General features: G+C 40.1%; 1 protein-coding gene across 3 annotated transcripts in view; it reads right to left on the reverse strand.

Annotated features, from left to right (window-relative positions):
• Nucleotides 1–590: 590 nt before the first annotated feature.
• LOC129696969 (E3 ubiquitin-protein ligase TRIM9) overlaps nt 591–27,193 on the reverse strand; it is a 42,848-nt gene continuing 16,245 nt past the window's right edge. Inside the window, exons 4-10 of one of the 3 annotated variants that reach the window (XM_055635115.1) lie at nt 23,501–23,611; nt 22,708–22,861; nt 19,373–19,518; nt 16,125–16,263; nt 13,501–13,804; nt 13,042–13,204; nt 591–9,207 (exon numbers count right to left, since the gene is read on the reverse strand). In XM_055635115.1, coding sequence (XP_055491090.1) covers nt 9,115–9,207; nt 13,042–13,204; nt 13,501–13,804; nt 16,125–16,263; nt 19,373–19,518; nt 22,708–22,861; nt 23,501–23,611 — 1,110 coding nt within the window. In that variant the 3' untranslated portion in view covers nt 591–9,114. Of the gene's footprint in view, nt 9,208–13,041; nt 13,205–13,237; nt 13,805–16,124; nt 16,264–19,372; nt 19,531–22,707; nt 22,862–23,500; nt 23,612–27,193 lie in introns of those variants that run through there. The other 2 variants (XM_055635114.1, XM_055635116.1) reach the window with 2 other exon arrangements.

The following is a 27,193-nucleotide window of genomic DNA, read 5'->3' on the forward strand; positions in this document are numbered from 1 at the left end:
AGACCATATATGTTAGGATACAGATAGGAGTTAGAGAAACGAGACAGAATCTGTGCTTGACAGACAACTTGCTTGTCTGCAACTCATTGGTATATTCTTTCTAGTATTGTAAATATTGCACTTGTGTATTAGAAATCCTTTATAAATTATAACCTCTGTAGAAATGATTCCTCAGAATTAAACATGTGTCATTTAAAAATATAACTGTGTGAACTGCTTGGTTACCTGGAAGTATCTCCTCCTTGGTTAGCAAGGGGAGCCCACCACTCGAAATAGAGAATATTGACTGCTAAACCCATTCAGAAAAGAGACAAGGAGAGTGAAGAAAATGTGTTTTTAAAATACAGGTTGATACAGTATAATCTCTCTAAAGTGAGGGTACTACTAGATACATAATAGATAGGGTTTAATATTTTAATTTAAGTTGTGATTCCAGAAGGGGTACACTCAATATTATCACAGTTGGGGAACGATATAGGAATAAATAAAAATGATTAATTAGCAGTTGTCCAATTGAGAGCACATTTGACAAATGCCACGGCATTCTACCTCGTACTATAAATAGCTGACATCCTAGTTACAGCAAATGTGGGTAGGTATTATGACTGTGGTGATAATATAACATAAATATGGGAAAATACACACAATGAACCTCATATTGCGCATGATGAAAATGTTACTCCCGAGTCAGAGAATTGGATGATGATGGTGTAGAATTAAGGGTACAATGTAGTTTATATAGACCCAATTGTGGTCAAATACCTGCTGGATGCAGACCATCACAATTCTTACCAAATCCCACTAATATAGTAATAATCTGTGCCTGGAGCACAGACAATTGGGTTATTTTTTTATTGCAGTCATGTCCCTGTGTGGGAACCACACAACAATGTTGTAGAACAAGGCGATCCTATATTTTTTCAGTTCCCTTTCCCTTGCATGGTACATTGTGAGACGTTTTACAAAACATGTCAGAAACCATAGCGTATGATCTCATATGAAATTGCAGAATGATGAAACCCAGAAGCAATTATGAATTGTAATAGCCAGATTTATTCAATTAAACAAGTACACCAGACATTTTGGCACATCACAATTTATAAACATACACCAATTACAGAACAAATATTCACTGTGTTTATGCAATACCTGGTTTGAGTGCACTGAGTAGACAAAAGTAACAGAATGTTAAGTATAAAACGCAAACTATCCAGTATGCATAAAAAGGTTTTGTGCTAATGTAATACCAACCAGTTACAACAAAAGAATCAGCGGACCAGCCGCTTAAGCTCCTGATGGCAGAATTAACATTTAAGAGTTTTTAAAAAATACAATGAAACCCTAAGTGGACAAAGCACATCCATTTCTAGCGTCAGTGGCCCAGACCATCCCCAAGTCAATGCTGGTAAAGTACAAACTGCACAGTACTAAATTGTACTTTCAATATAAAAAGCATTGTGCTCTCTAAAAGTTTTAGAAACATGTGGGGAGGGGGAATCCATGAGCATTTTAGTTATCTTAGACAATCAGGCAAATGTTTTCTGCTCGCAATGAGAGCAAATAATTCTGCAGTGCCAACTGCCCAAGTTTCTAAGATATTTACTTCACATTTAACGTAGTACAAAGCCACATATCTTTTAAAAAGTTAATTACTGTTTGAAAAATGAAAAGCCACATTTTCTTTCTCGAAATAGTGAAGATGTTAACTTACTGAGTACTTGAGAATATAATGAGAGTAGCTTATTCACATCCTAGCTGAAAGATAAATTCCATGTTGGTAGGTGTGACCTGATATTTTATCAGTCCCATTGTACGAGGACAAAGAATAAAGTTATGCTCTAAGCTGAGTTGCACCAAACCAAATGTTATTCTGAGAAGTAAATAGCAGAAATGTGCCCACTGAAAAAGGCACATGTTTATCAACACCAAAAGAAACCTGCGATTCAAATGTGTGATCCAACGTCACGCTCCATTAATAGGGAGCAAGTAGATTTTGATAAATCATGGTCAGCGTTTTTTAATTGTCAAAAAGGGCCATTTCCTATCATATTCTACTCGCGTTACTTCAATAGGGAAACTGGGATTTCCTCAAAAGGTTTGAACCCACCTTCCCTGGAGCATATGGTTGGACTTCCAGCTAAAATAATGTGCATGGGAAACACCTGTATGGGGATGGAAGGAATGGAGCAACACTGGAGGATTTCTGATCAATATTACTAATTTAAAGATAAGCACAGTGTCATGTAGTTTTAATAGTCGTTGAGGCAGATTCACTTGATCAATAATAACAAGGTAATCAAATTCTTGGAATTTTTAATCACACCCGAAACCTGGTGTAGTGACAAGTATGCCAACAAATGGATATTTTTGCATTAAAATGCTGCAGTTGCTGACTAACTTAGGATCATTTTTTAATCATTAACTGATCACAAAAACTTTTCATACATGTAACTAGACAATATTTTCTAATATTTATGAGGAATTAAAACTATTGGCTAAATAAATATATTAAATTTGTTCCCTATAAAATGTAATACAGATTTAAAAAAATACACAATGCAAGGTACACATTGTAAGAAATCAAAAAGTTACATAACACAGGTGATGCAAATTCTACATGAAACTATTCACAGTTACAAACCCTTTACTCCAAAGGCAGTGCATTACAATAATATTCAATTATTTTCCAGATAAATTTGTGCCATACTCTGAAATGGGTAAGACACACCATAACAACATTAACAAAAATACTTAAGAAATGAAGATTCCAGATCTGTTTACTCTTGGTTCATTGCATTAGATTGGTGTGTTTATATAAATCATTTGCATTATAATCTTTATAATTTATATTTAATAACTCATTTAGCAAACATTGCTATATAGGAAATTTGTCTACAAGACTATGTTTTATTCACCATTATAACGGGTGGCAGTGTTTTAGCTGGCAAACCACATCCAATCTATCTGTTAATATTGTCTGTCTTTGTGACATAGTGTGCCTTATTTAAGACTGATTACAAATAGTTTCTAAATGTGTTAAATGGTCCATTCATAACAGTTTAGAACCATGCATTCAAAAGAGATTCAGTATAAAACACCTTGTGATATTACAAACTTGACAATGTTATCCTTTTATGAGAACAAGATTTAATCTTAATTACTTGTCATTAAGGAATTAAACAATTTTGCTTTAAGGAATATGCATTTAGAAAATATGAGTTTACAGAAATCACACCATGGAGAATGTGGTTTAAAAATCTTGTGATTTTAGCATTAACCTGCATTCGTAGAGTGTCATAAAGGCTTCTTCTGAGGGGTGCTATCAATTGCTGCTCCATCACAGCAATTTTGAATCGGAGCATTCATTAGCACTCAACATGACTGTGCAAACATTTAATCATATCACCTTGCATATTCCTTTAAAAGCTCATATGAATTCTGTACCCATTATTTCTGGTCAGACATTGCTGAGTTTAACTACCCCTGTTTATAGACATTTTTCATAATGTTTCGCTTTCTTCTGTTAATAACCAGGGGCTGGCATAGCTATGGGCTAAAAATGGAATTCATAGCATTTGCTCAATTCTTGTTTTGTTTTTTTAACTTCATAGTCCCAATTATTAAAATACTTTAATCTTGATTTTCACATTTATCTTGGTCAACATTTAGCCTTCGTACCATATCACGTATTGCAAATGAGTCAACTAAATGCAAAAGAAAACTGCAGATCCTAAAAAGCCAAAATATGAACATAAATTGCTAAAGATATGCAGCATGCAGGCAGCATCAATGAGAGAGAAGCAGAGTTAATATTTTGGGATGGTAACCTATCATCAGATCAAAGACTGTTGGAGGAGTGGGCTGAAAGATGGCAGATGGAGTTTAATGCTGATACGTGTGAGGTGCTACATCTTAGCAGGACAAATCAAAATAGGACATACATGGTAAATGGTAGGGAATTGAGGAATGCAGTTGAACAGAGGGATCTAGGAATAACTGTGCACAGTTCCCTGAAGGTGGAATCTCATGTAGATAGGGTGGTAAATAAAGCTTTTGGTGTGCTGGCCTTTATAAATCAGAGCATTGAGTATAGAAGTTGGGATGTAATGTTAAAATTGTACAAGGCATTGGTGAGGCCAATTCTGGAGTATGGTGTACAATTTTGGTCGCCTAATTATAGGAAAGATGTCAACAAAATAGAGAGTACAGAGGAGATTTACTAGAATGTTGCCTGGGTTTCAGCAACTAAGTTACAGAGAAAGGTTGAACAAGTTAGGTCTTTATTCTTTGGAGCGCAGAAGGTTAAGGGGGGACTTGATAGAGGTCTTTAAAATGATGAGAGGGATAGACAGAGTTGACGTGGACAAGCTTTTCCCATTGAGTAGGGAAGATTCAAACAAGAGGACATGACGATAATTAAGGGACAGAAGTTTAGGGGTAACATGAGGGGGAACTTCTTTACTCAGAGAGTGGTAGCTGTGTGGAATGAGTATCCAGTGAAGGTGGTGGAGGCAGGTTCGATTTTATCATTTAAAAATAAATTGGATAGGTATATGGACGGGAAAGGAATGGAGGGTTATGGTCTGAGTGCAGATAGATGGGACTAGGGGAGAATAAGTGTTCGGCACGGACTAGAAGGGCCGAGATGGCCTGTTTCCATGCTGTAATTGTTATATGGTTATATGGTAAGACAACGGTCTAAGTGGAATTTTAATGCAGAGATAGGTAGATTCTTGATTAGTACAAGTGTCAGGGGTTATGGGGAGAAGGCAGGAGAATGGGGTTATGAGAGAGATATAGATCAATGATCGAATGGCAGAGTATAGATAGGCTGAATGGCCTAACTCTGTTCCTATCACATGACATGAATTGAGAAGGAGAATTAAAGTAACAGGCAACTGGAAATTTGGGGTCACCTCTGCAGACTGAGTGGTGACCTTCTGCAAAACAGTTCAGTTACTGTTGCCCCCTCCATTCTCTCCAGATGCTGCCTGACCGGCTGAATTCCTCCAGCACTTGGTGTTTTGTTCAAGATTCCAACATTTGCAGTTCCTTGTGTCACCCTTTCTTTTTACCTTATCTTCACATTTCTGAAAAATGAAATACCTGTACATATCACTGAAATGTGGAGATATGTTTCCTCTTTTACAGAGCAGTGGTGGAGAATTTAAAAAAATTTAAAACACCATAATATTATGAACATGATTTAATTGCAGGTCCTCCCCTGGTTACGAATGCCTGATTTATGTACCGATGAATGAACATTTGGGAGACCAATGGGTTGGGTTTGCCGGTTGCTCTGGGGCTGTCGGCATCTTTTCCCAAGCAGGAATTCTATTTGCAATTAGGTTCCCAATTGGCGAACTATCCTGGTTACAAACAGTTCTCAAGGACAGAACTATGCCATAATCTGGGATGGATTTGCAGACCACTCACTAACTTCAAAGTATGCCGTGATCATACAGCATGATAAATTCAGGTCATTTAGAGCTCTGGTTTGAGAATGCTCTTTCATTCAATGCAGATTGTGCAAGGTCAATTTTAATTCCATTCAATATCCACATACTGCTGGTGACAGACAAAGTATGGATTATTTTGGCAAAGGGAAGTGATCTGACTAGCTGATGCGATGGAACTATCAGAGCATGCATTGTTCCTCTTTGGGATCAACGTTTCTTGTAAACAAAGATAACTTTGTATTTATATCACATTTTATCACAATTCAAAGCACTTTGTAAATGACATTTTTTTCAGATAGTAAGCAGTAGCCAAACTACAGAGCAAGATCTCAAACATAACAATGAACATAACAATAAAATCGATCACCAGTCAGTCCTTTTTTTTTAGCAGTGTCGGTTTGAATGGAGATTGTTGAACAGGCTATCTCCCTGGTCTGGATTTAATATCATCCATTGTATGGCATCTCCAACAGTATTGAACTAGAACGCGAGTCTGGATTATCCATTTAACCCCTTTGGCATGTGGTTTGAACTCACAGCTATTATTCACAGATAAGAGAAATGCACTGATACACTGTGTGTAGGAGAGAACTGCAGATGCTGGTCTAAATCAAAGGTAGACACAAAATGCTGGAGTAACTCAGCTGGACAGGCAGCATCTCTGGAGAGAAGGTATGGGTGACGTTTTGGGTCGAGATCCTTCTTCAGACTGAGTCCGAGTCTGAAGAGGGGTCTCAACCCAAAACGTCACCCATTCCTTCTCTCCAGAGATGCTGCCTGTCCCGCTGAGTTACTCCAGCTTTTTGTGTCTGCACTGATACACTTATTCTTCCTCATTAATATAAACAGAACTGCTGTGATATAGGGAATATACAGTTAAGATTTTAACAAGACGATTATGCATAATATGATTTACAAGGTGCAGTCTTTTGACAGTAAGAAGAAATTTAAGTGCAATGACAATTTATTTTGATCATCTCCAAATGACTGGCTCAAAAGTATTCAATCAACTCGTGTCTGCAGAATTCTAAAGATTAATTTCACCAGAATTAATGTGGTCATCTAAAAGCAAGTTTCACATGAAAGGTTAATTGAAATAACATCCCCTGTTATAGGGTCTGCACAGAACACAAATTTAATTCTGGTCAGCTCAATAGCTGCAGTTCTGAGGATTCACATTTCCCATGCTTGTAAGTCTGTAGGTTTTAGTTGCAGTACTTGACAAAGCAAGGACCTGTTTGGGTGAAAAGGGCCCTTTTTGGTAGAAAGTTAGCCACAGGAAAGAATATTCTTACATTTCATCCAATCTCCTGTGTAGACCGTTGTGTTGGATAATCTTTTGCCAGAGTTTCTGCTAACCATTTCCAAATGTTTAGCAGAAGATCATCTGCTGTTTTGAACATTAAATATGCATATTAAAGCTGGCAGTGCTAGTTCCGTGATTGACTGATATCATCAATATCATTATTTAAACAGCAAACAACAAACTCTGCAGCTTAACCAGCTGAATTCCTCAAGCAGTTTGTTTTTGCTCCTGATTCCAGCATCTGTAGTCTCTTGTGTCTTTATTTAAACAAAGGTTAGATCATCCAGGTGAATATTGAAAATTTTAAAAGTTTATATTTAGTCATTCTATCTAAATCGTTTCTAAATTTTGCACATCACTAAATTAAGTAGCATCACCAAAGTGCATAATCAGGTAAATAGTATCCACAACATCAGCAAATTCTGTTCAACTGTCCATGCAAAGCAACGTTCATCTGCAATATTTTACACATTTCTGGTGTCTGCCACAAACACCACTTTACCTTTGAAACCATTACAAAGTGACAAACATTAGCAAAACGTACACTTGTAATAACAATCACAAACACCTCTATTATATTTATACAAACTTTCAGTATTTAGCTTATTTCTGTCCTGTTTCCTTCCACATTGCTTACAGGAAACTATAGTCTCATAGTGTTAATACTTTATGGATAATGTAGGGAAGTAAATGGAAACAAATGCATTGATTTTGCTTCTGAAATATGTCAGCATGTGTTTCTAATTTAACATTGGTCCTTTAGATCTGTCCAAAGTCTCCAGTCAGCCACTAGATGATGCTCAGGAGCAGAAGTAGTAGGTTTGGCATTTCACACATACCTTTCGCTCTCTGGAGAATCTCAACCAAGTTCAAGATCGAGAGGAACGTGGTCAAGGATATCTCCCATTACTGAGAGTATATATAGCCAGCAAATATTAAGGGTAAACTTGATGACGAGACCTCAGCAATCAGAAAAATGAATCAATGGCACAATGTCAATAAAACCGTAATAATTGGTTTCACATTTATCTTGGTGAATGCTGAAACAGCAATTTCACAGTTTACATTGTAAAAGTGCAGGTCAGTTATCTAATGCAGTCATTCTGGCAATTCAACTTGATTTTTTTTTACTTAAATACTTACTTACTTTCTAAGAGAACATTATTAAAGACACTAATCAGGAAAATCAGCAAGGGTGCTTGGTGGAATTGGATTGTAACCCCTATATACCTGTAATAAATAACTTCCTCATATTTTATATTAAGAAACCCTACAGAGTTCCCCCAAATAAAAGTTAATTGCTACCTATGCTTGATGTTAAGGACTCAACAGTACCATCAAGCCTTCCAGGGGTCAGATTTTAGGAGAAAGTAATACAATTCCCCACAGGAGAGTGTACTTGATCAGCTCACCCCTTTGTTTCTAGGCCAATGGTTTCTTTGACTCCGAGATACAATTCTGTGGGACTTCTCTTTATCTGTTGCTCCATTCTAAAGAGACAGAGAAATGGTTTCCCTGTCTGACTTGGGAGTGAAAAGCAAGTAGCAGAGAGAAGGCAAGCTGACACTCGCTGCTGAGAGAACACCACTCGACCTGTCACCTGGTTTCCTAGTTTGCTGATGGGAACATCCCCAGCATTGCCCAATCAGGAGTGCACTGAAGCATTCAGCAAGTAACAGAAGTACTGTCTGCTCAAGCAAGCTAGTTAGATGTGCCAAGGTATTGCAATTTTACAGAATGCTGGGATTTGCTGAAAGATTCTCTTCACTGTTTCTAGTCAATTTAAACGTTATAGTGTCATGCCTTTCTACCATCTAAATACACTTCCTTTAATTGGTTAATATTTGTCAGTGTTGGCTTTGTGGAAGTAAAATATTCTACCTTGGTGTATATGAAGGTCCCCATTATAATTGTTTCATGTTGATCAAAAAGAGGGTACTTGCTTTTGAAATTTAAAAAAATCAAAACGTGTTAAAACTGTTTTTATGATCCTTACCAAAATTATTTTTTTAAACCCATAATCTGAGGTACTTTCTTTTACAAATAAGGTAACAGACTGCTAGGCATAAGTCTGTATGCTATGGAACAACAGATCTCAATTGTCTTATGTTTTCTAACACAACAGGTTGTAACTAAAACTTGTTACGAGTGAGAACTGATCCCAATGCCATATGACTGCCAGTAATTCTTGTGTGCCAATTCCTACCAGCGAGGCACCACTGAGGTTTACTGAGAATGACAGGAGCTACGGTTTTGATAATTTTGTCAGGTGTATTTTCTGTATTTGGTATTGGGAATTTTGAAACATTTTATACCTGACTGACTGTCATTTTTCTGGTTGCTGAAGTGTCAGTACTTGGTCTTGCTTTTGGGGCTGTAGGATAATGAGGATTTGGCTTGTTTGATATGATTCGGAACTTCCAGTCCTGTATAAAGAGTCACCTGTTGAGAGTAAAACACAATGGTTTGACAGGAGTATGATAAAATGACATTGTTCTTTACTTTAAGTAAAGCAGCATTGTGTTTTGAGCTGCTTTGAAAACAACAGTCAGATGTACAATTGCAAAAACAAATTGCCCCAATCATTTCAAGATTCAAAGTGTATGAAATGCAGCAGCAATACTGATCATTTCCAAAAATAATTCTTGGAGTGAGAAATGGGCGAAGCAACAGAGGGACAGGGCATGAGGAGTGAACATGCACAAGCAAGAAAGAATGAGAGCTTGAGTGAAGTAGTATGTGAACAAGGGCAATGCTGCAAAGGGGTATTTCAAAAGGCAAACCAGTTTACTTGAATAAGCCTCGTGTGCCACAATTAAAAGAACCATTCATGAAACCCTCATGGAGACTTTGGGATACACATTGCTAATAATGAATAATGTGCATGAAGTTTGGAGTCGAGGCTTAAGTGAGCTGGAAAGCAAGCCATCATCGTTTCATAAAACATTGAGGGGAGACAATTTCAAGGTCAGTCTTCCTAACGCAGGGCTGATCTGCTTACATCTTTGTATTTCTGCATAGTACCAAAGGAAATAGATTTTGTATTTTCACACTGAATGGAGAGCTGTATACATCAGGAACATTCTCTGTCAATTATCCTACAGATTGGTCTAGTTATGAGGATGTACAGTCAGTAAGATTAAAGTAAATCTTTTTATACATAATCCAATACTTTCCTTCTTTAACAGAGGAAAGAAAAAACACACTTATGATAAGTATGCATGCATGCATGGATTTGCTAAAATGAATCAAGTGTCTTTAACTTTAACCTGTCCTCAACATTTATTATAGGCTTTTGCGATTCCACTCATTTATGCTACAGTGATCATAAGAGTGCTCTCTATACAGTAGGTCAAATATTCCTGTCTTAATCTTGTAATTGAAATAAACAGGGAACAATCAATAGACAGCTTTCAAAAATAAATTCTCAGACAAAATCCCCAATTTTCTGCTAATATGAACATATTAAAACACTATTTGTTTAAGAAGGAACTGCAGATGCTGGAAAATCGAAGGTACACAAAAAAGCTGGAGAAGCTTTTTCTCCCAATTCTGTTAGCTCTTGCTGTCTCCTCCCCTTCCTATCTCTCCCTCAGCCCTCGGGCTCCTCCTCCTCCTTTTTCCTTTCTTCTCCCCAACCCCCCATCAGTCTGAAGAAGGGTTTCGGCCCGAAACGTTGCCTATTTCCTTCGCTTCATAGATGCTGCTGCACCCACTGAGTTTCTCCAGCTTTTTTGTGTACCTTAAAACACTATTTGTTGGTTAGACAAGCAGTTGGAGTTAGAAATTATGTAAAGCTTCTCTTGCTACCTAATGGGAACTCCAGTGTGATATTAGTGGAGACTGTCTAACATCTCTCATCCTAGCTCATAAAATTAAGGATTTAGTGCGATTGGGTTATATGGGGTCCACAGTCTCCCATCAGAATGAATTGTAGATCTAAGGGATCCGCAAAGGTTTAGACACTTTCACTGAGTGAAATCTCTTTGTTGCAATTTCCTTTTCTTTAGAATGTTAAAGAAAAGGTTCAGTTATATTTTAGAACTATTAAGCATGATTACCTTCTATCCATATAAACCATATAACCATATAACAATTACAGCACGGAAACAGGCCATCTCGGCCCTACAAGTCCGTGCCGAACAAATTTTTTTCCCCTTAGTCCCACCTGCCTGCACTCATACCATAACCCTCCATTCCCTTCTCATCCATATGCCTATCCAATTTATTTTTAAATGATACCAATGAACCTGCCTCCACCACTTCCACTGGGAGCTCATTCCACACCGCTACCACTCTCTGCGTAAAGAAGTTCCCCCTCATATTACCCCTAAAATTCTTCTGGCCCTTAATTCTGAAGTCATGTCCTCTTGTTTGAATCTTCCCTATTCTCAAAGTGAAAAGCTTGTCCACATCAACTCTGTCTATCCCTCTCATCATTTTAAAGACCTCTATCAGGTCCCCCCTTAACCTTCTGCGCTCCAGAGAATAAAGACCTAACTTATTCAACCTATCTCTGTAACTTAGTTGTTGAAACCCAGGCAACATTCTAGTAAATCTCCTCTGTACTCTCTCTATTTTGTTGACATCCTTCCTATATATTGGGCGACCAAAATTGTACACCATACTCCAGATTTGGTCTCACCAATGCCTTGTACAATTTTAACATTACATCCCAGCTTCTATACTCAATGCTCTGATTTATAAAGGCTAGCATACCAAAAGCTTTCTTTACCACCCTATCTATATGAGATTCCACCTTCAAGGAACTATGCACGGTTATACCCAGATCCCTCTGTTCAACTGTATTCTTCAATTCCCTACCATTTACCATGTACGTCCTATTTTGATTTGTCCTGCCAAAGTGTAGCACCTCACATTTATCAGCATTAAACTCCATCTGCCATCTTTCAGCCCATTTTTCCAAATGGCCTAAATCACTCTGTAGGCTTTGGAAATCCTCTTCATTATCCACAATCTTGCATATCCATCTTGCATATCCATATCTTGCTTTTTATTTCCAATATGCATAAACAAATTACATGCAATATTACATTTCTAGTAACCACACTGCCATTTGAAAGGAGTCAATCATTACCAAATCTCACAAGATATCGCAAAGAAAAAATGACTCGCTAATCTCTTACGTTGTACAAACTATCTAATTCTCAGAACAGTTTGCTTTATATTCCACTCTGCAGCCATACAAGTCTGAATAGAAATGCTTGAATAGCTCCAATGCATGCTGATGCCTGATATGTTCCCTGTTGTAACACAGTTGGTGTGTTGTAATGCAGGTGGGAAGCCTCTGTCTTCATAGAAGCCGACATGCAACTACTGCGGGCTAATTAGGATGAGAAAATGGTTTAATCGGAGGACTTTTACCAAGAGCAAATATAGCAGCTGGGTGGTGGGGAATAGGAAGCCTTGTGTAAGTTTACTCATTCCTCAGTAGCCCCATTCTTGCTGCAGAACCACTCTTGATTTATGACCCAGGGTCTTCCTTTATTAAAGAGATCAGGTTAAGGGTGATCCACAAAGTACAGTACTTTTGAACAATGAGAAACATTTTCTGACAGACCAGAGGCCACCTTTACAAGAGTACTCAAAGTACCCTCACCCACCCCAACCTTCCAGCTACAATTCTTTGGCACTCCTCCCGAAACATATAACCATATAACAATTACAGCACGGAAACAGGCCATCTCGGCCCTTCTAGTCCGTGCCGAACACGTATTCTCTCCCCTAGTCCCATACACCTGCATTCAGACCATAACCCTCCATACCTTTCCCGTCCATATAACTATCCAATTTATTTTTAAATGATAAAAACGAACCTGCCTCCACCACCTTCACTGGAAGCTCATTCCACACAGCCACCACTCTCTGAGTAAAGAAGTTCCCCCTCATGTTTCCCCTAAACTTCTGTCCCTTAATTCTCAAGTCATGTCCCCTTGTTTGAATCTTCCCTACTCTCAGTGGGAAAAGCTTATCCACGTCAACTCTGTCTATCCCTCTCATCATTTTAAAGACCTCTATCAAGTCCCCCCTTGACCTTCTGCGCTCCAAAGAATAAAGCCCTAACTTGTTCAACCTTTCTCTGTAACTTAGTTGCTGAAACCCAGGCAACATTCTAGTAAATCTCCTCTGTGGGTCTGCTGCTGAATATGCCACTATACCTCTCATCGTCCATTTTGGGTCTGTCCAGCAAGCTGTGGGCATAAGGAATGCACAATTCATGGTGTTTCTACCAACAGTCCCAGACATCGCTTTTACCTGTACGTTCCTATTAATGCTGACAGCAGGAACAAAGATGCCTTCCAAATTTTCAAAGGCTACCGGGCCTTGCTGCACGTTGTTGATATAAAACGAGAGGTTGCGCTTGTTTAGGTCCAACAGGACACCTATTGTTGTACCTTTACAAATCCCACCTTCAGTCCTGTAATCAGAAAAACAAAACCCTAGTCCAAACTCACACAACCATTTTGATTCATTTATACAAAGTTTAACATTTCTAATGTAATATTCTGGTAATATTTTCTAAAACTCGCTATAACCAAAAATATTAATTATGCATAGGATATGGTTCTTCTATTCTTCAAATTACATTGTTTTGCATTACAAATTACTACAACAGTTCAGTGTCTTGTATATCCAATGTGAAAATGGAATTTAACAGAAGTGACTTAGTTGCTAGAGGTTTTTGAAAAGTCAGTAATAAAATGAATGGATTACCTGTTTGTATGGGAATTGCTATGCATAAACCAACTGCGATTGTTGTCAACGTACATGGCCCAGGCTTTATCATCCTTGCCCAACATTATATCCTTCAGTAAATTAACTCTTGCCACTCCAAAGGCAGGATCGGGGTGGTTGTCATAACGATCAATAGATAATTCCCAGTAGTGGATTCCTTTGGAGAGTGCAACAGATCCCAGCACAACCCGGTCATCGTAGCTATTACATGTAATGGTCAGATTATCGTTGGATAGAAGAATATCTGGATGAGCAGAATTCGGATCAAAGGTAAACCAAGCCACTGCAAATGGAAGAAGACCACAGTCATTTCAAATGAGAAACATTTCTGACAGACCTAGATCTAGCTTAAAAAAAGGCATCCTATCAGGATGCATCATGGCTTGATTTGCCAATTCTCTGGATGCTTTCAAGAGAGAGTTAGATCGAGCTCTTAAAGTTATGGTCGGGGGATATGGTGAGAAGGCAGGAACTGATTGGGGATGATCAGCCATGATCACAGTGAATGGCGGTTCAGGCTCGAAGGACCGAATGGCCTACTCCTGCACCTGTCTATTGCCTTACACCAACCCCTCATAAACTAAGCTTCTAGTCTGATCTCCCAATCTGCCCATTACGGCTCTTGCACTTTTTTAATTTTCACTTTCTCGGTTATTAAAGGTGTTATACTTTATTCTACACTGTTTCCTTTTCAATTTTTGTTTCCCTTTCTCTTTTTGCACTATGTATTGACCTTATGTATAGTTCAATTTGCCTGGATATCATGCAGAACAGCGTTTTTCACCATATTTCATATAACCATATAACAATTACAGCACGGAAACAGGCCATCTCGGCCCTACAATTCCATGCCGAACAACTTTTTTCCCTTAGTCCCACCTGCCTGCGCTCATACCATAACCCTCCATTCCCTTCTCATCCATATGCCTATCCAATTTATTTTTAATTTCAGTACATGTGACAATAATAACAAAACAATACCGATAACAACCGTCCTCTCTTAAAGTCCTCTCTTGTGCAGGGTGTGAAAGCTCTTCATCAACAAGCAGGTCGTCTCCTTGGGAACCTAGCTGGTGAATGTTAGTAGCTTAATCTATTGGGTCTTTGGAGGCAAGAGAGAATTTTGCAATGGTCACCATATCCAACCTGAATGGATTTGGGATATGGATACAGACTTCCCAATAAGGAATCTCTTCTCTGACTGACGACAAGTGCAACATCAAATATCTTCCCAGCTTACATTAGCAGGTATTTAAAAAATGACCCTAAACATAGCATATAATAGCAGAAGAAAGGCCAATTGAATAAAGGAGAAAATGTTAGAACCAGACGTGTCAGGAACAACTAAGAAAGATTCCAGGAAAGCAAAGACACCTACAGAAAGTGTTTGAGTGAAGCATGATGAATATTGGTGAGCAATTGACATAAATATCAGCACAGGAATATGTTGTAGTGTGATGTAACTCAACTAAAGCTCAAGCAAAGTTTGAGCTGTGGTTGAGTTACGTCACACTAAACCTAATGTGTGTTGTGCCCTTAATCTTCCTGGATACTAGGTATTCAGAAAAGACAGTAAAAATAATAAAAGATGGAACGACAAATCTAAAGAAGATATTTAGTTCTGGAGAGAGAGGATTCGAGTACAAAATCATTTGGTTAAAGAAGCCACCAAATGGTAAATGCCCCTCTAACCCCTCTCTCTTTTCTGTGCCCCCACCCATGCGCAAACATTTCTCCCACTTTCTCACCCCAGTCACTCTGCTCCTTCCCCCTCCTTCATATACTTATCTCCCATCCCCGAATCCTTCATTTCCCTTTTATCCCCAATCTTTCCTGCAGCCCCCATCCTCTTCCACCTATAATTCTTCCCTCTAGCATTACATAGCTCTCCTCTTCTCTCCTTGTCTGACACCCTTGGTCCTTTTCATCTCTCGCCTTTGCCACTTACTCCTTCCATCTGCCAATCAAACGCCACTCCCCTGTACCCACTTTTCACATGCTAGGCTTTGTACCACCTGCATCTCTTTTTCAGTTCTACTACCCCCACCCCCCCTCCCTCCACGACCAACAGTCTGAAGGGTTCCTACATCTATCCATTCCCTCCACAGATGCTGCCTGACTAGAAATGTCTCAAGACTCAGCAACTGCAGTTCCTTGTATCTCCATCTAATGTAGAGTATATTATTTGGAGCATGAGAGTGAAGTGATGCATGTCACATGAATATTTCAAGTGAGAACTAAGCTGAGAGTAGAGGGGGGCCAATAAAGTAAACACACAGAGAATCTAAGACTGGAGTTACAATTAATGAAGTCATTTATAGACATGTAAATAGTAAATAGTAAGAGAGGGCGAGGATGATTAAGGCAGAGAGGTAGTGGACAAAGCTAAAATATACTATACATCAGCTCGAGATTCATGGAACTGCAGATGCTCGAGTCTTGAGAAAAACACACCCGTGCATAAGCATTTCTCGGGTCAGGCAGCATCAGTGGAGGGAATGGATAGATGTAGGAACTCTTCTTCAGACTGTTGCAGCAAATATGTGTAAAAACTAAAATTATATTGATTTTGTAATATTAAGTTTGTTTTATTCATCACTCACCCTCAGATGTCTGCAAAACAACAGTTTTACTGTAAGGTCCAACACCCGCTGAATTAAAGGCTTTTACTCTTGCATTGTAAGCACTGTTGAATTGAAGTCCATCCACTGTGCACACAGTTTCTTTTCCAACATACACCTCCTGAAAGTATACCAGAAGTTAAAATGTGAATGCATGATCCGATCTAAAATAATTCTAATGTTTAGGTTGTTGCATAAGTGATTCAGCACCAAGAATCACACTCACCAACTTGACAAAGAAATGGGTGCAAATCCATAGGGAAGAAATGAGAAAAAAAATAAGAGGGGTATGGTTTTTAGGTTACCTAAAATTAGATCATTTTATGTTTATGCCATTAGGTCGTAAGGTACCCAACTAGAATATACGGTGCCGTTCCTCCAGCTTGCGTGTGGCCTCACTCTGGCAATGGAGGAGGCCCAGGACAGAAAGGACAGTGTGGAAAGAGGAGTTAAAATGATTTGCAACAAGGAGATCTGCCAGGCCTTGGTGGACCGAGTACAAGTGTTTGGCTGAACAGTTGCCTAGTCTACACTTGGTCTTACTGACGTAAAGGAGGCCATATCAGTAGATCAGGTTGGAGGTGTTTGTGAACCTCTGTCTCACCTGGAAGGACTTGCTGGGATCCCTGGATGGATGCAAGGGAGGAGGCATAGGTGTTACATCAGGTATCCACTCATTTGCTAGGGTAAGTACTCGGAGAGGGGGTGGTTTGGGTGGGAAGGGTTGAGGGAACCAAGGAGTTGCAGAGAGACGGTCTCTGCGGAAGGCGGAATGAGGTGGGAAGGGGAAGATTCATCCACCCACTTCAATCGGAAACAAACAATGTTAACAATTTTGATAATTTCTCTGGTTGTGGGGGCTCACCATGTTCTTATGATACTTTGTTCAATGAGAGGAAGGTGTAGTTTATAAATTGCTTTGAAAATGTAGTTGTACCCATTCTTAGACTACAACTCTGAGGCTCACTTGAAATAGGACCCTGGGAATCAATTAAATGATGATGGGTCGCCTGCGGACTGAATCTTGGATTGCTTTTTGTTGACAGCAAGCATGCCATGTAGAAGAGGGTGTTGTTGGAGAGGGAGCGAGTACACCCTGGCAATTGGGCGACAATGCTAGAGGATTTGCTGCAACTCCTATCAAGCAAAGGTAAACCTAAAAACTTTCCTTCCCATCATACCCGAGTGAGGTTGGGCTCTGGTAAAACAGGAGACCGTGATCCAACCTTGAAGGAAGGTGCTGGAAGGTCTCAAATTACACAAAGCTTAGAGATTAGATATTTAAAGGGATTCAATGGTGATATCAGTTGGCCATATTGAAGAAACAAATGCCATTATTCCCTCTGGTATGGATGAACAATAAAACCTCACAATGACAAAGGAAGACTAGTATTGTATGTACACTAGAAAAATGGCAGGATAACAGTTTATTTCATATTTCATTAAAATGTCGTCATCAATTCAATGAGGTATGCTCTAGACAACACGTAACTTTTTTCATTGCCATACAGAGCTCTCATTCCATACTGAAAATTAAATTAAACACAACGCAGCATATTCTGGAAATTAATACATCAAACTAAATGAAATATTCTAACTAGTGAAACATCATAGTGAATGGGGTTTATTTTATCTTTGATAAGTAGAGTATATCATGGTAACTGCAGACAACATGTTTAATATGTAGGAAATCTGCGTTGAAAGGTTAATAGCTGTGGCATTCATGGCTGATTATTGGAAATAATAAATGGAAGGATGAATTTCCATTCATGGTCAATGGCTGGCAACATGTTCTTATTTGTGGAACATTACAGAGGTCAGAGTGTATTTCTAGACTGTGAACACATAGCGAGTGGGTTGTTTTGTTTTTCATAATGCTGTTAAAAAAAGAAGATATTAAGAATATATTTAGTGTCAAAACATGCCTTAAGCCAGGTGTGATATATACATTGTTCCTGAAAGCTAGAGCATATCTTTTTTAGGCTTAGACAAATGAAATGCTGGGGGGAGTAAAGCAGCCGTTTATCAGGCACCATCAAGGAGATACAGGGTATATCTTGTACCATGTAAAAAAAAGGTTTGATGGTCATTCTGTTTATCCCTCTTCAGACTTCTGACCATGACTAATGTCTGAGGGAAAGTGATAAGGGGAAAGACCTAAAGCATGGTACGTCAGAAAGATGAGCACACAGGCGTGTTGGTCACTTGACTGGAGTTTTGTTTGGCCTACACCTAAATCACTGGTCTACCAAACACTGTTTAAAGAAGCGAACCTGGTTTAGTAGTTAAGATAAGTAGCTTTTTCACACCTATCAGGCTCAACAAAGGCCAGAAATGAATACACACAAGGTGTAAAGCAAAAGGATTTGAGAGTTGGAAATTGTGAAGCTAAAGAATTGACGAAGTATGAATTATTTACCTTGGGGAAGGAATGTAAGTGGAGCGGGAGGGGAGAGATAGGTGCAAGGTCTGCCGGGGCTCAGGGGATAAGAAAGTGTGGGGGGGTTGTTTAGTAGAGGTTACCTAAAGTTGGAAAATTTAATGTTCATACCGTTGGGTTGTAAGCTACCCAGCAGAACACGAGGTGCTGTTCCTCCAGTTTGCGTATGGCCTCACACTGGCAATGGAGGAGGCTCAGGTCAGAAAGGTTAATGGGAATGGGAAGGGGAGGTGAAATGGTTAGCAACTGAGAGTTCCAGCAGGCCTTAGCAGACCAAGTGCATGTTCTATGAAAGAGTCGGCGAGTCAATGTTTGGTCGGGCAGACGTACAGGAGGCCGCATCGGGGACACTGGATGCAGTAGATGAAGTTGGAGGTGGTGGACGTGAAACTCTGTCTCACCTGGTAGGACTGTCGGAGACCCTGGATGGAGTGCAAAATAATGCATGAAGCTAAAATCAAATCTAAGTGTACGGACTAGACAATTAACACACTTTCTCTCAAGACATACTGTATGTATGGAGGATGAACATTTATTAATGTAAACCCAACTATAACAATCTCATGGAACTTGAGAATAAGAAGCCAGCACTTTCTGGGGCACAGGATATGGAAGAAATTGAATGAGAAAGAATAACCTTTTTGTGGTTTCTTGAAAAAACATTTGGATTATTTTGCTAACTTTAGAAAATAATGCATCTTAGAAATTCAACATCTATAGAAATACATAAAATTATTTTTTTCATTTTATCTACAAATACATCTTGACAACATGGAAAGTAAATACTTACTTGAAATTGTCCCCCATTTCCATCATCAAGTTCTAGGATATAGCCTTCGATCTGAGTCTGGTTGAGTGGAGGTGCCTTCCATGCAAGTGTGGCATTGTTGTTATGGGTGCAGCATTTCTCCAGTTGTAGAATTGGCATCGGTGGCACTGCAGAAGGAACTAAGCACATCTCAGTCTAACTCTGTCTTTGCACAAAGGGATTAACAAGCCTAGAATCTGTTTCCCATTTCGCATATAGATTGCTAAAACATGATTTGAAATGGAATAAAGAGCTTTAGTGTTGAAAATAATTTATACTCAGATTCAAGCATATTGGCATTCATTTGAAAAACAATCTTTCAAGGTCTCACATAATCACAAGGCTACTTTTATTTCTAAATGAAAAAGGCAATTGTGGTAAAAATCATCCCAGATGTGTTCGGCACGGACTAGAAGGGTCGAGATGGCCTGTTTCCGTGCTGTAATTGTTATATGGTTATATCAGGAGATCACTTCAGGAGTTCCTCAGGGCAGTGACCTAGGCCTCCCCATCAATGAACTTCTTTCTGTTGGAATAGTTGTTGATGTTTGAAGAATATTCTGTCCTATCCATAATTCTTCAGCCCTTGTGCAGCCAGACCTAGACAACATTCAAGCATGTAGAAAGTAACGGCTGCATTGCATAAAATCTGCATAAATACTGCAGCGAGTCGCGTCTGTATTCAAGAGGGCAATGACTATCTTAATCAAAATAAAGTCTAACCATGGACCCTTGACATCCTTGACTTACGTCAAGAGGTTGTCAAGTCCTCCACCATCAATATCTTGGGGATTACCATGAAAGAGAATCTCAACTGGACCAGCCACATAAATACTGTGACTACAACACCAGATCAGAATTCGAGTATCCTGCAATAAGTGACTCACTCCTGATACCCTGAGGCCTTTCCACCATTTTCAAGGCACAAGCGTGAGAGAGTACTCTCCACTTGACTAGATGAGAGCAACTTTCAAGAAGTTCAACACAATTTAAGACAAAGCATCTCACATGATGGGCACCCATCAACTAAGCTTAACATTCTTTCATTCTAACACCAGTGCACAGTGGCTACAGCAAGTCAGAATTTCATTGTTCAGTTGCCTGTATTTATGTCAATTAAACACTCGATTCATGATCGAACTGTACCTCCACCCCTCTCAGAAATACCCACAAGCCCACAAGAAAATTAGGTTAAGACAAGGTTGAAACAAATGGAAGAGGAATAATGCTATTGATTGGTCTCAGACAATGAATCTAATGCAGTCTCATCAGCATTCCTTACTCTTCACATTCTAAGCGTGCCTGCTCGTTATCTTTATCACAAGCCACGCATAAAATATAACAATCACAAAATCTCAATTTTGCTTTTGCAATAGCTACTATTCCGAAAATTGGCTTCCCCATGCATGAAGAATTTTAAATGAGTATGAGTAAATTGTGGGAATATAGTTTGTAACTATATTCCCACAATTGAACCTTTCTCACTGGTGGAAACATCTGTCGTGCCCCATATATTTCTATAAGATCATTCCTTTTTCTTCTAAACTTCAAAGAATATAGATCTAATTTCTTCAGCCGCTCATAGAAACATAGAAAATAGGTGCAGGAGGAGACCATTCGGCCCTTCGAGCCAGCACCGCATTCATTGTGATCATGGCTGATCATCCCCTATCAATAACCTGTGCCGGCCTTCTCCCCATATCCCTCGACTCCACTAGCCCCTAGAGCTCTATCTAATTCTCTCTTAAATCCCTCCAGTGACTTGGCCTCCACTGCCCTCTGTGGCAGGGAATTCCATAAATGCACTACTCTCTGGGTGAAAAGTTTTTTCTCATCTCAGTCTTAAATAACCTCCCGTTTATTCTAAAACTGTGGCCCCTGGTTCTGGACTCACCCCACATTGGGAACATTTTTCCTGCATCTAGCTTGTCCAGTCCTTTTATAATTGTATATGTTTCTATAAGATCCCCCCTCATCCGTCTAAACTCCAGTGAATACAAGCCTAGTCTTTATACAACTTTATACTAGCCGTATACAACTGCAGAAGAACCTCTTTACTCCTATACTGAAATCCTCTTGTTATAAAAGCCAACATTCCATTAGCTTTCTTCACTGCCTGCTGCACCTGTAAGCCAACTTTCAGTGACCAGTGTACAAGGACTCCCAGGTCTCCATGCACCTCCCCCTTACCCAACCTAACCCCATTGAGATAATAATCTGCTCCCTTGTTTTTGCCCCCAAAGTGGATAACCTCACATTTATCTATAATATACTGCATCTGCCACGCACCTGCCCACTCACTCAACCTGTCCAGGTCACGCTGCAACCTCCTAATATCCTCTTCACAGTTCCCACTGCTACCCAGCTTTGTGTCATCCGCAAACTTGCTAGTGTTGCTCATAATTCCCTTTTCCAAATCATTAACATATATGGTAAACAGTCGCAAACAATCACAAGGATGTCCTTCCTCAAATTAGGAGACCAAAACTGTACACAATACTCCAGATGTGGTCTTACCAGAGCCCTATACAACTGCAGAAGAAATGATGGGACAATCGACTCATTCCAGGAATTAACTTGGCAAATCTCTATCGAACTGCCTCCAATACCAGTGTATCCCTTCTGAAATAAGAGGCTTCTAAATTTGCGCCCGATACTCCAGTTATAGTCTCAGCAGCTCCCTATTTTAAAACTCCTACCCTTTTGTAGAAAGTTCAACATTCCATTCACTTTCACCTGTATGCTAATATTTTGAACAAGAACAGATACACCACCCTATTCTTTGCCCCCGCTCCCCCACCCCGGTAATCTTTTGCCATTTAGATAATAGTCTACATTTAGATTCCTCTTACCAAAGTGTAAAGCTCATATCTTTCCCCATTAAGCTCCGTTTGCCAGGTTTTTACACCTTCACTCAACCTATCCATAATCTGATGCCAAGTCCTCATATCTAATCACAATGTGTTTTCGCCTATTTTCATATAATTGGCAAAATTGGACTGCTTACATTCTGCCCCATCTCCAGGTCATTAATATAAATCATAAATAATTGTGGATCAAGGACCAATTCTTGGGACATTCCATTGATATCTGAACCTGGAAAAGAAAGACTCATGGATTTCATTTTGCTGTCTTCTTTGATAACTAATCTTTAGTCCATGCTAACGTACTTTCCCTAATACCACACAGGGAAACTGTTGCAAATTGTTATATGATGCAAAATGATCACAATATTTAAAAAATGCAAATCAAAAGATACCTTTTGCGGAAGTTAATCCGGTATACTAGTATATCATTGCTTACTTTCTATTACTTACTTTTCATCTGAATAAAATCCAGCTGGTGAATTGTCTGCAATAATGGGCTGTTATCGAGCGTCAGATCAAATTCTGGATTTATTTTGGGTTCTAAAGCTCCTTTAACCCACTGCTCCTGGGACACATGCACACGCTTGATTAATGCATCGGAAATCTGCAACAAGGCATTTTGTTTATTTCAATTTTAGTAGTCAATCTTTCCGATCCAAAGTTGCTTCAATGAAATGCTCACCGTTTAAACAGGTACAATATGGAGCAATTTAGATTACAATTGAAGAACAATTTGCTTCTAAACATCCAGTTGAATTTGGCTCATCGTACCAATGCAGCACAACTACTAAGTTCCCCATCTAGACTCACATCTGCCACCCCCTCTTCTCCTTCCGCCTACATTCCTTCCTCTGGCTTCACAATTCGCAACTCTTCAATCCTTTTGTCTCATTCCTATCTTTTTCATCTCCGCCTCCCCCCGCCTGTATTTATCTATTACCTGCCACTCTGTGCCGCACCTCCTCCTCTCTAGCTTTCATCCCTGCTCCCCCCCCCCCCCCCTCCCCATCCCTCAGGTAGCATTTCAGTAAATCTCAGAAAATGCCGAATATACTCAGCAGGCCAGGCAGCATATGTGGAGAACATTGGCCCAAAACATTAACTGTTCCTTTCTCCATAGATATCCTCTGATCTGCGCTGTATTTCATGTATGCTTTATATTTTATTTCAGATATACAATATCTGCAATATTTTGCTAATTTGCTGTTAGGCTGATTGCTGTTGAGAGGAGTACATGGCATACCTGCAGGAATCCACTGGTGTCATTGTCTTTTAATACTTCCAGGCAGTATTCTATGAGACCAGTTGTCTGACGTAGTTTTAGCGTGCAGTGGCTTATCTGGTCCCGAACAACCTGCAAAGCAGGGATATAATCTGATTCAAAACATAATTGTATGAAAATGAAGCAAGACATTTGCACATCATGCTTTTATTTTAAATGGTTTCTAAATATAGTTTTTTAACCAATCTAATACTCAAATATTTAACTTGCAAACACTGCTAGATGCACAATTCAAACATTTGCTGCAGACTTCATTTAACTTTCACCAATACCCAGCTCCTTTATTTGTCCTATTCCACCTTCCTTTATTTACACCAATCATCCCTTTTCTCATTTAATCTTGGATCTTTCTTTTGTCTTCTCCTGCTCTCCCCTTTGCTCTGCATTTTGTAATGTGCGTTATCTCTATTCCCAGTTCTGATGAAAGTTCACCAACAAGGAAAGTTAACACTACTTTCCTTCTCACAGACGTCCAACATTTTATTTAAGATGAACAACTTGGATAAATGTGTCGGAATGAACTGCAGATGCTGGTTTATACCGAAGATAGACATAAAGTGCTAGAGTAACTCAGCGGGTAGAGTAACTCTGGAGAAAGGTGGCGTTTCGGATCGGAACCGTTTTTTGGACATATATAATTGGCAAAAGAACCAAAGGAGGATTGGAAGTGTTTTTTTTTAAATTACACCTTTTAAAAGATAAATTGATAGATGTTTAAAAGAGAATAATCACTAAAAGAAAAAAGGAACGAGCATGAAGTGGCTCTGATGGATACTCAAAGAGCCATCTCTGACAAGAGGGGTTGAATATCTGTTGTACCATCATGACACTATAAATGCAAGGACATGAGCACACCCAAATTGGGGGTCTAACCATCTCTCCATAACATTTTTCAAGTTCCCCGAAATCAAAATGCTGGTGGGGAGGGGAGAGGGAGGGAGTAGTTATGCAAGGATGGCAGTCATCATTGGCCAATTGACCAGGTACTTAATGAACCAAACACATTAATGTTTTTGGTTCATTAAGTACCTGGTCTTTAAAAGATGTTTTTGCTGAAAGAGAATTACAAATTTTCTTCCCAAAATCGCCCCCTCTCACCGTAAACCTTTGCCTTTGGTATTAAATATCTCTACTACGGAGAAAATGTTCTCACTATCTAATCCCCACAATTTTGTATACTTTCATCAAATCCCTCTCTGCTCAAAGGAGAACAAGCCCACCTTATCTAATTTCATCTTACGTGAAATGCCCCATCCTAGCAACAACATGGTGAATCTTTTTTGTACCCTCTCCAGTGTAATCATATTCTTCCTATGGTGTGGCAATGCACATAGTACTGTAGCAATGTTACAAAATTTTGAGATTTTAAAAATCAAGTCTGCAATTTATCCCATCAGATAAAGCATAAAAAGAAGTTTAATTTGATACCTAATTCACTTTCATATCTTCAGTATTAAAAATGTTATGGCCATTTTCATACTCATAAATTAGCACTTGTTCCCTATTGATTTTCCATTGACTTAACTCAAAAGCTGTGATCGAGGACAGTCTAAAGCCCATAACTTTCTTAAAAATTAAGAGAACTAAAAGAAATTTTCAGTTATTATAGATTGAAGCATTCTGAAACAAATATTAAACAATCTTACTTGGATGACCTGAAATTAAAGCATATAATTAGTTAGTTACCCAATTGTAGCTAATTCCAAAATTCAATTACTAGATCTAAACATCCATCCATTTCTTAAGGAAAGATTAACATTTTTAAATAGCCTAAGTGTCCAAAGAACATTCACACAAGAATTCACAATAAAACATGATTTTTAAATCTCATAGATTTAGTGTTCAATTGGTGTAAATTAACGGCCATTTAAATCAGCTTCCCAGTGGGATTCTGTGGATCGCGCTGGTTTAGAACGCTGCCAGTGCGGTGAATTTGCACCCCATGTCGACATGAAAGACACTGCGGGATTGAATGGGCCCCCAAGTCAGCTACTCGCAACATAAAATTCTGTATAAAGGGATCTTAAGAAGCCCTTTTTAATGTAAAAATAAACAACCTACCTTTCCTTGTCCCTTACATGAGATCCGTCCCGTTGTCGGGGTTCGCGGCTTTAGAGGGTGATTTTTAAACTACTACAGGTGCACAACCTTTTATCCGAAGATCCAAATAACGAAAACCTCCGAATAGCGGACATTTTTTTCGGTCCTTGAAGAAAGGTCCTTGAAAACGTTCACCGAGGGCGGGCCGCAGAGGTGACAGCGGAACCTCCGGTCGGTCCTCGAAGAAAGGGGAACTAAATCCCCATTCATAAAAGAAAAGGTGAGAGTATATTGCGTGGGAGGGTTAATAATTGACAATATGCTGCTACCTGCCCGCTGAGTTAAAAAGTTCCCACGGTGTATCGTGAGTCTTGCGTGGGAACTTTTTAATTCAGCGTGCAGGCAGCAGCAGATTGTCGCTCCCTTCAGTTTCACCCCACCTACACCCCTCTGCTTCCCGGCCATGTGTGTGACCCCTTCCCTCCCCAGCTCCCCGCTCATTGCACCGGCGCGGGGGCTTTGCACTGTCTTCACGTCGGCGATGCTAGCAGCACAGTCCTAGTCACCAGAGACGTCAGGACCAACGGGACACCGACCCCCAGGCCCACTGCAAGCACGGAGATCCCAGAGACCCACAGCCAGCAGCAGCCCAGCCCCGTTCCAACTCCAGAGGAAAACTGCAATCTGGCCGGAGACGTCAGGACCACCAGAAGCCGCTCCCCGAGCTGCGCCCCCTCATCGGGACACCGACTCCAGGCCCACTGCAAGCACGGAGATCCCAGATCAGCAACTCCAGCCCAGCCCCGTTCCAATTCCAGAGGAACACGCTCCCCGTATGGGCAGAAGCTGATGGTGTGCAAGGGACGTCTTGCTCTTAGGGTCGCACAGCTCGGGCTGCCACTTGTCGCCATAGCGGCCCATCGGGGAGCGGATTCCTCTGGAGTTGGAGGGGGAGGGGGGTATTGTGCTGTTTGATTGCCCCCTACTATCCCAGGGACAGGGAGACAGGACGTTCACCGAGGGCGGCCCGCAGAGGTGACAGCGGAACCTCCGGTCGGTCCTCGAAGAAAGGGGAACTAAATTCCCATTCATAAAAGAGAAGGTGAGGGTATATTGCGCGGGAGGGTTGACAATTGACAATATGCTGCTACCTGCCCGCTGAGTTAAAAAGTTCCATTGGTAGACACGATACAGTGTAGGCAGCAGCAGATTGTCGCTCCCTTCAGTTCCACCCCACCTACACCCCTCTGGTTCCCGGCCATGCGTGTGACCCCTTCCCTCCCCTCTCCAGCACCGGCTCATTGCACCGCCGCGGGGGCTTTGCATTGTCTTCACGTCGGTGATGGCAGCAGGTCAGTACAGTCACCGGAGACGTCAGGACCAATTGGACGTCGACCACCAGGCCCACCGCAAGCACGGAGAACCCAGAGACCCACAGCCAACAGCAGCCCAGCCCAGCCCCGCTCCAACTACAGAGGAACCTGGGTTGCGGATGACGGAGCGCAGCTCGGGGCGTCGTAGGGGCCCATCGGGGAGCGGGTTCCTGTTGGTCCTGACGTCTCCGGCCACCTGCTATCCTCCGGGAACTGTACCGCCCTTGCAGGAGAGTGGGGT

Source organism: Leucoraja erinacea, chromosome 5 (genome assembly GCF_028641065.1).
Source record: "Leucoraja erinacea ecotype New England chromosome 5, Leri_hhj_1, whole genome shotgun sequence".
Lineage (NCBI taxonomy): Eukaryota > Metazoa > Chordata > Chondrichthyes > Rajiformes > Rajidae > Leucoraja > Leucoraja erinaceus.